Here is a 16,603-nt window from a genome sequence, read left to right on the forward strand (position 1 = left end):
ATTAACTCCTTGAGTCGGACCTCATCTATGAATCCCTTACAGCCATCAGAAACCACAGATATTCCATATCATTGTTGGGCAAAACCAGCTCATGTGCGTAATAACGATATTTTTTTTGCCAAAAAAGCACGATAACAGCAGAAGTGCAGAATGTCATCTTAAAGTAATAAAGAAAATCGCTATAACCAAATGCTAACAAGGGGTCACTGTATTTCTGTCTATCTATCTACAGATACACAGATAGATATAGATATATAATCATTACTGTGTTCACAGTTTTGCTCATCAGGCTTACAGGGAAAGAGCAGCACTCAAGGCCCTGAAGCTTCAAAGACTAAATTATTTCATAATTTTGGTACAAAAGCCATTTTGTAACACTAGATCATGATGACTGTTTTAATTGGATACATATCTTCCTTCAGGACCTGATCCATTTGCAACAACCACAATTATTAAGATGTACAAAATATGCCCTATCCCATAATCAAAAACCATCATTATGAAACTAATCAGTCTTTTATACTACACGATCTGCTTCAAGTGCAAATGATGTAACATTCGAGGAGACAAGGGTAAGGTAATAAACGCATGAAACATGATAAAAATACAAACAATAATATCCCTACTTAACAAGTTCTCTATACTTAAGCCTAAGATATATTCCTCATTTCTTTTTACAAACACACACACACACACACACACTCAATTGTTCGTTACTTTACTCTTACTGCGAGTCATGTATTTGGTGGAACTGCCATTCTTCTCAGCTGTAGAGTGTTTTACTCCTGGTGGACATTTGGGGACAATGGTGAACAACTTAATATTTAGGTGATGACATATTTCCAGACACACTTCCCTGCAGTACTTGATAACATCATATATAACATATGCCTGAAAGGAAAAAAAAAAAAAAATGTAATTCCACTGTCATAGAAAAAAAAAAAAAAAAAAATATATATATATATATATATATATAGCATTACTATATATATGATATATCAGCCCACAAAGCATACAATTATCTCCTCCTGGGAACTCTGACAAGAGATGACCATGACAGAAATGCCTTTACACTACTTTATCCTCACAACCTCACTCACTCAATCACTTCTCTTCCTTCTTCCTCATCAATGCATCGCTGCTCTCTCTTCTTCCTCACCAAATAATGGTCTCTCTTTTCCAACCTTACCCCAAGTCTCATTACTGCATAATTTCTTTGACACTCCATCTAGGAGCATTCCTTGAATATGTCCACCATCATTTCAACATATTCTCATCAAATCAATATTTCAATATCTCACATGTACAGATCATTATCCACTTCAAAATGCTAATAAAATTCTCTACTGCTTACACCATTCACCTTCGCTTTACCTGTAACTGTTTGTAAAAAGACAAAATAATGCCTCAATTAACATCACAGAAATCCTCTCCCCTTCAATCTCCCCACAATCCTCACCTAACATGACTGTCACATACTGCTGTTCCTAGAAACAACAGCATGAAAATCATGTCACACACACACACACACACACACACACACACACACACACAGAATCTAATAATAAAAAGAAATCACATTCAAGGCAGCAAAATGGATTATATGTTATGCCTGGGCATGTGGGTGACAGTGTACTTAATGTGAGAGTCCATCAACTCACCCCGATGACTGCATAGCTGTTGGCCCGTTAGTGCCAGGGCTTGGATCCTGGTATGGGCAGCTGGGGTCGCTTGACTCAGGTGTCCATCCACCCGTACTGGGTTGGTGGGTAAAATGAGTACCTAGGGTAACACCTAGGAGAGGTAACAGTGGTGACCTGGATGATGCACTGGCCTTGTGTCCCAGGTCATTGGGTGAATAACCTGCTATAGGCTCAAAGGCCTATGTTATGGAAATGAACATTGTGGCCAAGCGCCTCATGGCATTTGCTCCCACCTTTACCTTTACCATCAGCAGGTTAAAGAATTGTGACATAAGGCACTGAAAGATGTGCTAGTGTTTGTTGTACCAACCCTGACCATTCACTGCACATCCTGATTACTTAACCCCTACCCTCCGGGAAGCGGCATATGCCACGGTAAAATGGGTGGCTGGGGACCACCAGGTGACAAGAGGAGCAGCAAAATGTATTCCCTCCGTCATTTGAACCTGCCACCATTTGATCTCATCACCAATGGTGAGCGTGAGACGCCCACCACTGCACACAAGCATGAGTCAGTCTGTCCCACGCCTTTGCCAGGTGTAGGACGATGCCTTCAGGTTCCTCTCGTCCGATTCTGTTCCCGTTGCCCATGGCCACTTGTGTCATCCACTCCTGCCAAGCCTCTTTCCAAGGAAACTAGGAAAGGGCTCAGTGCCATAGGGTGTGCCTTGGATGCAACTGTGTCTAGTTTATCTAGTACTGGAGCAGCTATCATGCTGAGACCAAAGTCAAGGTCAGGGCCTCATGCACACGCATGAATACTGTACATCCTGCCTTAAGTACCAAAAGTTAATCATTTTCTTCACATCCTTACTCATCAACATGACCACTTGCAGACTTGGGGATGCCTTCTTTCGCAAGAAGAGGAGTTGGTGAGTAATATGATCTTTAATTTGTTTCCCTCAATGCTATACTTTCCCAGATATGAAGGTTTGAAATAAAGCCATTTTCAGAAATATTAGCATATTGAGATAGCAACAGCGCCTAAACAATGCCAGTGCATAGGGGTTAACAGCGAATAACACTGTTAACCCCTACACCGCGGGCAGGTTTACCAATGTTTTGCGTGTGCCGCGGGGTTATTCGGGCTCCGACAGACTCTCAAAAAATATTTGCCAAAAATCAGTTATTAGTCCTACAATATTAAAATTACATATGCTTATGGCACATACCTTCAGCTTTCTCCTGGAATGTTTGCTGAGCCTTCGTCGGTTACCGTAGGACTTGTGGAGACCTCTGAAGTTGGGTAACGAAGTCTTCACTTTACACTTCCCGACAACCCGTAATATGATTACCACAGCCAGATATTAACACTATAAACACTACTCTATGATTTTCAAGTAGTTTGGGATCCATACTCCAAAAAAAAAAACACTGTGAAAGCAATGAAAATTACGAGCGCGTCTGACCGTCGCACTTGCGCTAGTTCGCTCTTGGTACTCTGTCATTTATTATTCATAAAACCCCTCACACTTTATATTTCTATTACTATATAACACTTATATATATCTACAGTCTTTATCCATAAGTTTCCTTCAGTAGTATTAGTTTATTGTCACTAGGGATTCAATTTCTTTCAGTAAAATACGTAGCATTCACTTTTACGTCCTGTATACTAGCACTGAGAGTGAATGTCACTTTCACCTTCACTCTCATAACTCAAAGTATTCAGACATGCTACAGTGAAACTTTCACTTTCATTACTCCTAGAGTATATACTCGTATTCTTATAATACTACTCATTTACATTTCTGTTTACGTTCTCTATTTTATTTACGTTATTTACATTTCTATTTTATTTACCCTGTGTTATGCACTGTCACTTGAAGTAACTTATAAAACTATTTTCCACTGTTCATGTATATTTACATTCATTACTTTCACTTGCTGTTTACATATTATTTACAATTCCACTTGCACTGTTCTACTCAACAGAAAGATCGTAGTCACTCTTTCATCAATTGTCAGCCCTTTACCTCTTTCCACACGAAGTTTAGTAGGGGGTAAAGGTCACAGGGCCCTTTGCATGGGGGTGAAAAGTCCCTGAAGCTAGCAAGAGCGAACAGACGTACCTCCACTTTGGAAGATGAGAGTGAACTGATAAGGGTGGGCCAGGGTGGTGGCCTACCTAGGGAAATTCATTACTGCCAATGTTAACCTCTTGACACAGCTAATATATAGCAGTGAAATGATTGGCAGGAAATCTAGACAATACATTATAAATTACATAGTTCCAGGTGAATGTAAATATCACTTAGGTTTCTCCCTTCCCTCCTCATATGTATATTTATTACGAAAATAGATTATACGGCATATTTCAAGGAGAAATAAACAGCGAAAATTAGTGAACGAGTGCACGTGAGGTGTTGTCAGGTGATAATTAGCCAATTCCAGGTGTATGGCACTCTCACCTTATTTCTTTCTTGTATATATTATTTGGTATAAGAATAGGGCATAGGGCTTATTTCAATGGATGAAATCAGTGAAAAATTCCAGGGAAGATTTACTTAGCATAGCGCGGCTGGGCAGGCGAGAGGATAGGGTAATGGAGGGGGGGTAGGGAGGGGAGTCAAGAACGGGGAGAAATGGCTAAACTGTCAACAATGGATGGGAGTACAGATGAGATTAGGAGTGCTGACTAGTGTTGGACATTGGCAGTACTGATAGATGATACAAGCCCCCACTTGGAAGCTCGGGTGAATTCAAAATAACACAGAATCACAAAAGCGACGCCCCGAGGTATGATCCCTTGCTCCCAAGCGTCACGAAAGTGACGCCCCGCGGTTAAGGGGTTAAGTGAAAATTATTCCTACACTGATTATCAGCTTTATAGTGAAAAACATGTTCCCTGAAACCATGTTAAACAAGGAATGACTCATGTCTTAACTTGTAACCCAGAATGTTCTCTGCTCCTCACTGCCCAAATTTCAATTCCTTCTTGACACAAGTCTTTCAGTTGCTGTCAGTTACCATTTTTCTTTGCTACTCCACAATGACACATTGCTTTTTAACAGGGTTATTGTCAACTCTTCCATTCAGGTTTTCAACCACAAACACTATGATTCCTTGACATTTGTCCTATCACTGTATCTAGTTGGTCGCAAATCCTGCCCTTAGCCTTCCATACCTCTATTGCAGTGAGCTGCATACACAATAATGTTTTTTTTTTTTTTTTTTTTTTTTTTTTTTTTAATGCCATGTCCCCTTTTTTCAATAAGGGCCCCTGGATAGAGGACTTTTTGTTCTTGGAAAGCATAGCACTTTATGACTGAAAGCCTTTCCTGATGTCTACCAATGAACTCTCAGGTGGATCTGAACCTTTGACCCTTCGGTCAGAGTGCTCTAACCCACTGAGCCACAGCTGCTACAACCAGCTAGGTGACAGGAGAGTGCTACCTCTCCCAGCACGGCAGCTTACCCAGGCGAGGCACGAAGTCACGACTCTGGCCTCAAGTCAGGCACTCTACCACTGAGCCCCCATGCCCCCATCACTAGCTCAAATCTTAACTTGACAAACAAGTACCTCAATTTGACATTTGTAATCTTTCATTCCTCTGTTATCTATCATTTATCACCAGTGCAATCTCCGTTTTACTCTGCTCATATGCACTCATACCTGACTCTACATATTTCACACCTTTCCATTTATACACAGTGCTCCTTCTTATCTCTGATCCACACTGCACCACCACATTCTATCTATTATCTATCTATCTACTGCCAGACATCTTAATCTATGAAGGGGTGGCAACAAATAAATCACCCCCATGTCATCCTGTCCTACACCATCAAGATGCAGTTCCTCCATCTCATACCTAACTCACTGTAATACTGTTCAACGACTCTTCCATTTATGCGAGTAAAATGTTAACCTGGCCTTCCATGTAACTGGAAACATGTAAGCCGATCCACTGGACCCATTGGCATAATAAAACTACGGTAATGTGTTAAACCAAATCTCCAGCCAGACCCTAATTAGACTACTAAAAACCCTCTATGATGCCAAGCAGAACAAATATGCTTCCAAAGGTCACAGCCTACTGTATAGAGTAAAGCAGACATAATACAGTGACAAGAATATATATCAAATAAATAAATACAATACATAAATAAAAATAATACAAATCTCACCATGACATGCTAGATGCTTGCCTTAAACCCATCAAATTCTTCATAAAACCCCTCAAATTACTGCTATGTCAAAACAGAGCCCATGAAAGCAGCCTAGATGTTTTGTGTGTGTTCTTACCTAATTGTATCTTTACAGGCATGAGTCAAGCTCATACTGTCCTGTGTATTAAAACATTTTTGTCATACATATCCTTGAATTTATGAATAGTTTTGGCACACACTACTTCATTCGGCAGTGCATTCCACTGATCAACTGCCCTATTTGGGAAACTGAATTTCCTTATGTCTTTATCACCTCTCTTTTTTTGCAGTTTTTTACAATGTCCTCTTGCTGATGTTTCACCATATGATATATAATCATTTATGTCTATTTTCTCTTTCCCTGAGATGCATTTATACAGCATAATCATGTCTCCCCTTCTCTTTCTTTCCTGCAGCGTTGGTAGATTCAGTCTTTCTCCATAGCATAGATCCCTTAAGCTTGGTACCCATCTTGTAGCGGCCCTTTGTACTTTTTTCAATCTTTATGTGTTTTTTGAGATGAGGAGTCCAGACTACTGATGCATACTCCAGGGTTGGTCTGATGAATGATGTTATCTTCCTCAGCATATCTTCATTTATATATGTGAATGCTATTCTCGTATTAGCAAGCAATGTATACATGTTTCGTACCTTCTCATTGATGTGATCATCTGGAGATAGTCTGTTATTGATAATTACTCCTAGGTCCTTCTCCTTTCTGATATGCGTAGGGTTGATCTTTCTAACTTATAATCCCAAACGGGTCTATTCTCACTTTTACCAAATTTAATTACATGACACTTATCCACATTAAATTCCGTTTGTCATTTATCGCTCCATGCATGAAGCTTGTTCAATTCCCCTTGCAGTTCTTTGAAAGAATCTAGGTTAGTAATTTTCCACTGAATTTTTGCATCATCCGCAAATATATTTAAATAACTTCTATTTCCAGTGTTACTGTCTATGTCATTTATATATACTAAAAACATAACTGGTGCCAGCACTGAGCCCTGTGGCGCTCTGCTGGTCACTTCCCTCCATGATGGGTAAGTTGCCCTTAATATTGTTCTCATTTCCCTTTTTCTGAGAAAATCCTGCATCCAACAGTGGAGATTGCCTTGGATACCTCCCTGATGGTACAGTTTCCATAAAAGTCTTTGGTGCGGTACTCTGTCAAATGCTTTCTTAAAATCTAACGAGATACTGTCCACCCATTCTTCTCTTTTCTGCAATGTTTCTGTAACTCTATCATAATAACTTAAATGATTAGTAACACGTGATTTTCCCTTCCTAAAACCGAACTGCCTCTCTGTTATCGTACCGTGTTCTAGATGTTTGACCAAAACTTCCCTTATCAGCTTTTCTAGTACCTTAAATACAACACTGGTCAGTGATACTGGTCAGTAGTTGAGTGGACCCTGTCTATTCCCTTTCTTGAATAGGGGAACAATGTTTGCTTTCTTCCAAATGTCAGGTAGTTTACCTTGTCCCAAGGATTCCTTGAAAATTAAAAATAATGGTTTACTTAACTCCTTTGCACATTCATGTAGCACCCAGCATGAAATTTCATCAGGACCATTTGCTTTTCCTCTGTCTAATTTACTTAGCTCCTCCTGTATGACTTCTTCTGTTATTTGTATATGTTAATATGTGTGGGCATAACTGTTCCACATCATTCCTCTCAAAATTATTTTCTTCTGTAAAAACTGACTGGAAATTCTTGTTTAGTGCTTCACAAATATCTTTCTCTTGTGTACAGGTGATCCCCTCATCTGTAATGGATTGTATTTTATCTTTTACCTTGGTTTTGCTTCTGATGTTGCTGTAAAATAGCTTCCGTTGATCACTACTTTTATTTATGATATCCTACTCAAACAGATTTTTGGCTTCCCTCCTTATTCTTGTATAATCGTTTCTTGCCTGTTTACAGTTGTTATATGCCCTCTCACTATTGTGTCTTCTGTATCTATTCCACAACAAATCTCTTTTTTCTTTTGATTTTTTACATTCTGTATTGAACCATTTCTTTGTTCTCTTTTCTGCTTCTTTGTGCTGTGGAATGTACTTCTGGACTCCTATTTCATAAAGTTCACAGAATTTTTCATATATAGCATTTACATCTTGTCCTCTAAGCTCCTTTTCCCAATCAATTTCCAAGATGTACTTCTTTAGATCATGATAGTTTCCCTTTTTATAATTCAGGCTCGTTTTGTAACTTTCATTGCTGTTAACTACAGTGTCATATGTAATTCTAAAGTTGCAACTTAGTACTGCATGGTCACTTTTGCCAAATGGAGGGTGATACATTAAACTGTCAATATCATTTTCTTGCCTAGTAAATATAAGATCCAGCACTAAGGGTGCATCGAGTCCTCTTTTTCTGGTGCTTTCCCTTACATGTTGCGTTAGGAAAAACTCCTGCACGAGATCCAGTTGCCTTTGGTCCCAACAGCTCTCTTGGCTTATTATATCTAGAATATTCCAATTTCTATTTGTATTATAATCTCCAGTTGGTATAATTCTTTCCGATTTCTCTTCCATTCTATGTAGTAATGCTCTTAAACTCTGAATTGTACTCTCTGCCAGATCCTCATATTCACCTCTTTTCCATGTGTTTGATCTGGGTGGCAAGCAAAAATTGGCTACAATTACTTTCCCTTCAGATGTATTGATCTCTACTGCAATCAGTTCTACTTGTGAGGGTATATCTAGTTCTATTTCTTTGACTTATAGATTTTTCTTTGTTAATATTATAATTCCTTCTCCTTTTTTTAAGTTCCTGTCTCTTCTCCATATATTGTATTCCTCTAAGTTTAGGATGTCATTTGATATCTTTGGTCTTAATTTTGTTTCAGTTAGGCATATTATATGTGGTTCATTTTCTGTGATATAATCATTCACCTCTAATAATTTTGATACCATTCCATCCACATTTGAGTAGGCTACATCAACTTAATCAACTTATTTACATACTTGCCATGACGTGGTTTTACTACCTTCCTCCTTTTTATTCCCTCCTGTTTATGTTCCACTTTTGAACCTGCAATCCGATTACTTTGTAAAAAAAAAAAAATGTATTCTTCTCCTCCTCTGATCTTCCCTCATTCTCTGTTTTTGCTTCCTCCCTCTTCTCTTTCAGTAATTCCAGTTCCTCTTGTGTTAGACATCTTTTTATCCATATGTTTTTGCTTCTTCCCTCTTTTCTATCAGTAATTCCAGTTCCTCTTGTGTAAGACATCTTTTTATCCATACATTTTTGAACTCCTCTTTGGATTTTTTAGTATCTTTTTTGAATTTCTTTGGATTTTTTAGTATCTCCTCCAGTGTTTACACTCTGGAAAGTTACCTTTAGGGGCTTTGACTTATTTCTCTCGTATTTTCCTAACCTTTTGTCTTCCTCTATGTCTTTATTACAGATTTCCTCTGATACTTCCTTCAATATGCTCATTACATTTGCCATCTCATTTTTGTCTCTCAAGATCTTGTTTCTTATTTCTTCCTCTTCTATACCAGTGATTACTATAGATTTGTTGATATCTACTGAATCTCTGACCAACTTAGGGTTGTTTTGGATTATTCTTTTCACTTCCTTTTTAATGCTTTATCCTCCACCCTTGTTTCTATCTTTACTTTCACCATTTCAGGATATGTGGTTTCCACATCATTTTTGTAGCTTTGCACTGCTTCATTCACCTGTGTTATCTTCTCCTCAATATCACTGCTCTGATCTATCAGATTGCTTGCTTGCCTGATTGTCTCTGTATCATTTCTGAACTCTTCCATAATGCTCTCGTGGTTGACTACTGTACCTGCCATTTCACTAATTTTCCTCCTAAGTGAACCCACCTCTACTGTCAGCTCATCTATTGTTGTGTCTTTCTTGTTGATTTCTTTTCCTAATTTTTCTATTTCTTCCGTCTGCCACTGCAGCTGTTTCTTGATTTCATCAATTTCATTCCGAAAAGCCATCTCTAATCTGCTAACTCGTTCCACCAGTTTATTGTAAGTCTCTATTTCAATCAGTTCTTGGTAGAAATCATCATCCTGCTTTCTACCTTTATCCCTTTTCTTTTCCAAATTTGCTTTACTAAAGTAGGCCATCATGCAGTACTAAGAGCACAGATTCTACTTACAGTACATTCCCTGGCGCAGAGTCGCAGACTAAACAACTGATAAGCTGATCTTGCGCATTTTTGCACTACTTTGTTTTTTTTACCTGAACAACGTTCTTACTTATAACTTCTTTTTATTTTAGGACACCATTTTGACTAACCTGGTACAGAGCTTGACTAATATAAAGATACTAATTTAGGTATAACCACTGGCCAGGTTTTGGCCAGGTATGGAGTGGTGTTGACGTGCGTCCACTCTACTCGGCGCCTGGTGTGTGTGTGTGTGTATTTACCTAATTGTGATATACAGGAAATGAGCTACGCTCATGGGGTCCCGTCTCTGTTTCTTAATAAGTCAAATTTAGCTTTAAACTCGTTTACGTTTTTAGACTGGATGATCTCTTTGTCCAGGCTAATCCACAGGTCTATACATCTATACGGAAAACTATATTTACTGATATCTTTCAAGCAGCTTGGCTTCTTCAATTTCATTCCATGTCCTCTTGTTACTCTCTTATCCCATAAAAACAGACCTTCTTTGTCAATTTTATCTACTTCCATCATGATCCTGAACACTGCAGTCATGTGGCCTCCTTTCTCCTTTCTTCTAAGGAGGGCAAATCCAGCTTTTCCAGCCTCTCTCTGTATGACAGATCTGCCAGACTGTGGACCATTTTAGTTGCTGTTCTTTGTATTCTCTCAATCTTGTTTATATCTTTCTTTTTGTGTGGGAACCACACTACTGCTGCATACTCTAACCTGGGGCGAATCATGGCCACTATCAATTTCTTCATCATCTCCTCATCCATATAATGAAAAGCTACTCTTACATTAGTTAGGAGTTTATACGTCTCTCCAACTGTCTTGTTAATGTGATTTTCAGGTGACAAACTGTCCTGGACCAGCACTCTCTTCTCTTGCTTTTGTGAGTGGTTCATTACCCATCAAATAATTCAGTGATGGCCTCTTGGTACTTTTTCCCATTTCCAAAATTTTACATTTTCTTGCACTGAATTTCATTTCTCACATCTGGCTCCATTTGTGTATCCTATCCAGATCCTCCTGCAGCATTTTACAATCCTCCTCAACCTCTACCTTCCTCAAGATCTATGCATCATCAGCAAACAGAGTTGCATAACTGTTCACTCCATCTACCATATCATTTATGTAAATCAGGAACATTACTGGTGCCAACACCTAGCCCTGTGGGACTCCACTTGTTACTTCCCTCCATCCAGACATTCTATCCTTTATTACTGTCCTCATTTGTCTGTCTCTCAAAAAGTCTCTCATCCATTCCCGGTTCCCCTTCAGTCCTCCTATATGCTCTAGTTTCCACATTAGTCTCTTATGGGGTACCTTGTTGAAGGCCTTCTCCAAATCTAAATACACACAATCCACCCAACCATCTCTCTCCTGATGCACATCAATCACTCTTGAGTAAAAACTCAACAAGTTAGAAACACATGACCTTCCACTTCTGAATCCAAACTGACTATCAGCCAAAATATTCATCTCTTCCAGATATTTTACCCATCTATCTTTCAGTGTGTGTGTGTGTGTGTGTGTGTTCTTATCTAATTGTATCTTTACAGGAATGAGTCAAGCTCGTACCGACCCGTGTCTTAAACCATATTTATCGTACATATCCTTAAATTTGTGAATTGTTTTGGCACACACTATTTCATTCGGTAGTGCATTCCATTGATCAATTGCTCTGTTTGGGAAACTGAATTTTCCTACGTCTTTATCACCTCTCTTCTTATGCAGTTTCTTGCAGTGTCCTCTTGCTGATGCTTCTCCATATGTTAAGTAATCATTTATGTCTATTTTCTCCTTCCCTGATATGCACTTATATAGCATTATCATGTCACCTCTTTTCCTTCTCTCCTGTAGTGTTGGTAGATTCAGTTTATTTAGTCTTTCTTCGTAGCTTAGGTCCCTTAAGCTTGGTATCCATCTTGTAGCGGCCCTTTGAACTTTTTCAATCTTGTCTATATGCTTTTTGAGATGAGAACTCCAGACTACTGATGCATATTCCAGGGTTGGTCTAATGAATGATGTTATTATCCTTCTTAGCATGTCTTCATTTATGTATGTGAATGCTATTCTCATATCTGCAAGCAGTGTATACATGTTCTGTACCTTCTCGCTGATGTGGTCAGCCGGAGATAGTCTGTTATTGATAATCACACCTAGGTCTTTCTCTCTTTCTGATGTGTATAGGGTTTTATTTCCTAACTTATAATCCCAATCAGGTCTTTTTCCACTTTTACCAAACTTGATTACATGACACTTGTCCACATTGAATTCCATTTGCTATGTACTACTCCATTCATGAAGTTTATTTAATTCTTCTTGTAGCTCTTTACAAGAGTCTGTGTTAGTAATTCTCCTTTGTATTTTTGCATCATCTGCAAACATATTCAGATAGCTCTCATTTCCAGTGTTACTGTTTATATCATTTATATACTGTACACTAAAAACATGATTGGTGCCAGCACTGAACCCTGTGGTACTCCACTAGTCACTTCTTTCCATGATGAGTAGTTTCCTCTTAGTACTGTCCTTATTTCTCTTTTTATGAGAAAGTCTTGCATCCAACAAAACAGTTTGCCTCGAATTCCTCCTTGATGGTACAGTTTCCATAAAAGTCTTTGGTGTGGTACTGTGTCAAAAGCTTTCTTGAAATCTAAATAGATACTGTCCACCCATCCTTCCCTTTCCTGTATTGTGTTTGTTACTCTGTCATAGTAGCTCAACAGATTAGTAACACATGATTTTCCTTTTCTGAAACCAAACTGTCTTTCTGTTATCATACTGTGTTCTTCTAGATGATTTACCCAAGCTTTTCTTATAAGCTTTTCTAATACCTTGCTTACAAGACTGGTCAGTGATACTGGTCGGCAGTTGAGTGGATTTTGTCTATTTCCTTTCTTGAATAAGGGGACAATATTTGCTTTTTTCCAAATATTAGGTAGTTTACCTGTGTGTGTGTGTGTGTGTGTGTGTGTGTGTGTGTGTGTGTGTGTGTGTGTGTTCTTACCTAATTGCTCTTACCTAATTGTATCTTTACAGGAATGAGTCAAGCTCGTACTGTCCCGTGTCTTAAACCATATTTATCGTATATATCCTTAAATTTGTGAATTATTTTGGCACACACTATTTCATTTGGTAGTGCATTCCACTGATCAATTGCTCTATTTGGGAAACTAAATTTCCTTACGTCTTTATCACCTCTCTTCTTATGCAGTTTCTTGCAGTGTCCTCTTGCTGATGCTTCCCCATTGGTTAAGTAATCATTTATGTCTATTTTCTCCTTCCCTGATATGCATTTATATAGCATAATCATGTCACCTCTTTTCCTTCTCTCTTGTAGTGTTGGTAGATTCAGTTTATTTAGTCTTTCTTCGTAGCTTGGATCCCTTAAGCTTGGTACCCATCTTGTAGTGGCACTTTGAACTTTTTCAATCTTGTCTATGTGTTTTTTGAGATAAAGACTCCAGACTACTGATGCATACTCCAGGGTTGGTCTGATGAATGATGTTATTATCTTTCTTAGCATGTCTTCATTTATGTATGTGAATGCTATTCTCACATTTGCAAGCAGTGTATACATGTTCCGTACCTTCTCACTGATGTGGTCAGCCGGAGATAGTCTGTTATTGATAATCACACCTAGGTCCTTCTCTCTTTCTGATGTGTATAGGGTTTTATTTCCTAACTTATAATTCCAATCATGTCTTTTTCCACTTTTACCAAACTTGATTACACGACACTTGTCCACACTGAATTCCATGTGCCATGTATTACTCCATTCATGAAGTTTATTTAATTCTTCTTTTAGCTCTTTACAAGAGTCTGTGTTAGTAATTCTCCTTTGTATTTTTGCATCATCTGCAAACATATTTAGATAGCTTTCATTTCCAGTGTTACTATCTATATCATTTATATACACTAAAAGCATGATTGGTGCCAGCATTGAGCCCTGTGGTACTCCACTAGTCACTTCTCTCCATGATGAGTAATTTCCCCTTAGTACTGTTCTCATTTCTCTTTTTATGAGAAAATCTTGCATCCAACAATACAGTTTGCCTCGAATTCCTCCTTGATGGATGGATGGGTACAGTTTCCATAAAAGTCTTTGGTGTGGTACTGTGTCAAATGCTTTCTTGAAATCTAAATAGATACTGTCCACCCATCCTTCTCTTTCCTGTAATGTGTCTGTTACTCTGTCATAGTACCTCAACAGATTAGTAACACATGATTTTCCTTTTCTGAAACCAAACTGTCTTTCTGTTATCATACTGTGTTCTTCTAGATGATTTACCCCAGCTTTTCTTACAAGCTTTTCTAATACCTTGCTTACAACAATGGTTAGTGATACTGGTTGGTAGTTGAGTGGATTTTGTCTGTTCCCTTTCTTGAATAAGGGAACAATGTTTGCTTTCTTCCAAATATCAGGTAGTTTACCTTGTCTCAAGGATTTCCTGAAAATTAAAAATAATGGTTTACTTAACTCCTTTGCACATTCATGTAGCACCCAGCATGAAATTTCATCAGGACCATTTGCTTTTCCTTTGTCTAATTTACTTAGCTCCTCCTGTAGTACTTTTTCTGATGTTTGTATATCTGGTAGTATGTGTGGGCATGCATATTCCACATAATCCCTCTCAAAATTTTTTCCTCTGTAAAAACTGATTGGAAATTCTTGTTTAGTGCTTCACAAGTATCCTTCTCTTGTGTATAGGTGATTCCCTAGTCTGTAATTGAATGTATTTTATCTTTTAGTTTGGTCTTGCTTCTGATGTAGCTGTAAAATGGCTTCGGTTGATCACTACTTTTATTTATGATATCCTCCTCAAACAGTTTTTGGGCTTCCCTCCTTATTCTTGTATAATCGTTTCTTGCCTGTTTATAATTGTTATATGCCCTTTCACTACTGTGTCTTCTGTATCTATTCCACAACAAATCTCTTTTTTCTTTTGATTTTTTACATTCTGTATTGAACCATTTCTTTGTTTTCTTTTCTGCTTCTTCGTGCTGTGAGATGTACTTCTGGACTCCTATTTCATAAAGTTCACAGAATATTTTATATATATCATTTAAATATTGTCCTCTAAGATCCTTTTCCCAATCAATTTCTAAGAAGTACTTATTTAGGTCATAATCCTTTCCCTTTTTATAGTTTAGGCTCTCTTTGTAACTTTCAGTGCTGTTAACTATGTCATATGCAATCCTGAAGAGTGTGTGTGTGTGTGTGTGTGTGTGTGTGTGTGTGTGTGTGTGTGTGTGTGTGTGTGTGTGTGTGTGTGTGTGTGTGTGTGTGTGTGTGTGTGTGTGTGTGTGTGTGTGTGTGTGTGTGTGTGTGTGTGTGTGTGTGTGTGTGTGTGTGTGTGTGTGTGTGTGTGTGTGTGTGTGTGTGTGTGTGTGTGTGTGTGTGTGTGTGTGTGTGTGTGTGTGTGTGTGTGTGTGTGTGTGTGTGTGTGTGTGTGTGTGTGTGTGTGTGTGTGTGTGTGTGTGTGTGTGTGTGTGTGTGTGTGTGTGTGTGTGTGTGTGTGTGTGTGTGTGTGTGTGTGTGTGTGTGTGTGTGTGTGTGTGTGTGTGTGTGTGTGTGTGTGTGTGTGTGAGAGAGAGAGAGAGAGAGAGAGAGAGAGAGAGAGAGTTTTTAGCACCTTGCCAAATTTTGGCACAATTATGAGTACCTCAACGAATTTTGGCACACCTTATGGGCAAACTGCCAAATTCTGGCAGTCATGAGCACTTTCCCAAAGTCTGGCATATTTGTGTGTGTCTCACCAAATCTTGGCACAGAGATAGGGGCCTCACTGAATTTTGTCACAGTTATGGACGCCTTGCCACAATTATCACCTTGCTGAATTCTAGCACAGTTATCACTTTGCTGAAATATAGAACCATTTATGGGCACTGTGTAGGCAGAACCCTTACAACTCTCTCTCTCTTTCTCTGTAATGGCCTCCTGTTTTGCACGGCCACCATATCATGAAAAATCACTGAAATAAAAAGTGCAAAACACTGCATAAGAACCAATTTTTTTTGGCTAATAAGTCTAAGAAAATACAAAAACTTTCCCAAAGTCTCCCTTATGGCCTTCTTGAAAATTTTTTATCCCCATGTGCATACTTTATATGATTTACATGTACTGTAAAAAAAAAAAAAAAAAAAAAAAAAAAAAAAAAAAGTACCATAAAAGGTAAACAGTGATAAATAAGTAGGAGTTTTAACTTACCATGATAGACAAAATGATGTTCATTGGGTGTCCTGAATTGAGGGCATCTGAGGCTGAGGGGTTAGAAAAGGGGGGAACGAGCAGTGCCTCTGACCCCTTGAGGGCTGAGGCTACATCTCAGTCCTCTAAGTAAGCCTCATGCATGAGGCTGCTTGCAATGTAAATGTGGGTGGTAGGTTCACTACATCTTAGTGCTAATAAAAAGAAAGGGTTTCCAGCTCTCTACTCCCATCCCAAACAGATGCATTAACGACATAATGAATACTGTACATGGTAGTTCTTGCTTCCCTATTCCTAAGGATAAAGTAGTATACATACAATATAAAAATATTTTCCCCCATTCCTATGGATAAATTACTATATATAAAACATAAAAACAATCACTG

The 16,603-nt window shown here is 38.4% G+C and overlaps 1 protein-coding gene across 1 annotated transcript in view; it reads right to left on the reverse strand.

The window, feature by feature from the left end:
* Positions 1–702: 702 nt before the first annotated feature.
* bbc (choline/ethanolaminephosphotransferase 1 bbc) overlaps positions 703–16,603 on the reverse strand; it is a 149,739-nt gene continuing 133,838 nt past the window's right edge. Inside the window, exon 9 of the mRNA XM_080264848.1 lies at positions 703–891. Coding sequence (XP_080120974.1) covers positions 703–891 — 189 coding nt within the window. The remainder of the gene's footprint in view (positions 892–16,603) is intronic.

This window comes from Coenobita brevimanus, chromosome 14, assembly GCF_032717465.1.
Source record: "Coenobita brevimanus isolate Jiangsu-jjx chromosome 14, ASM3271746v2, whole genome shotgun sequence".
NCBI lineage: Eukaryota > Metazoa > Arthropoda > Malacostraca > Decapoda > Coenobitidae > Coenobita > Coenobita brevimanus.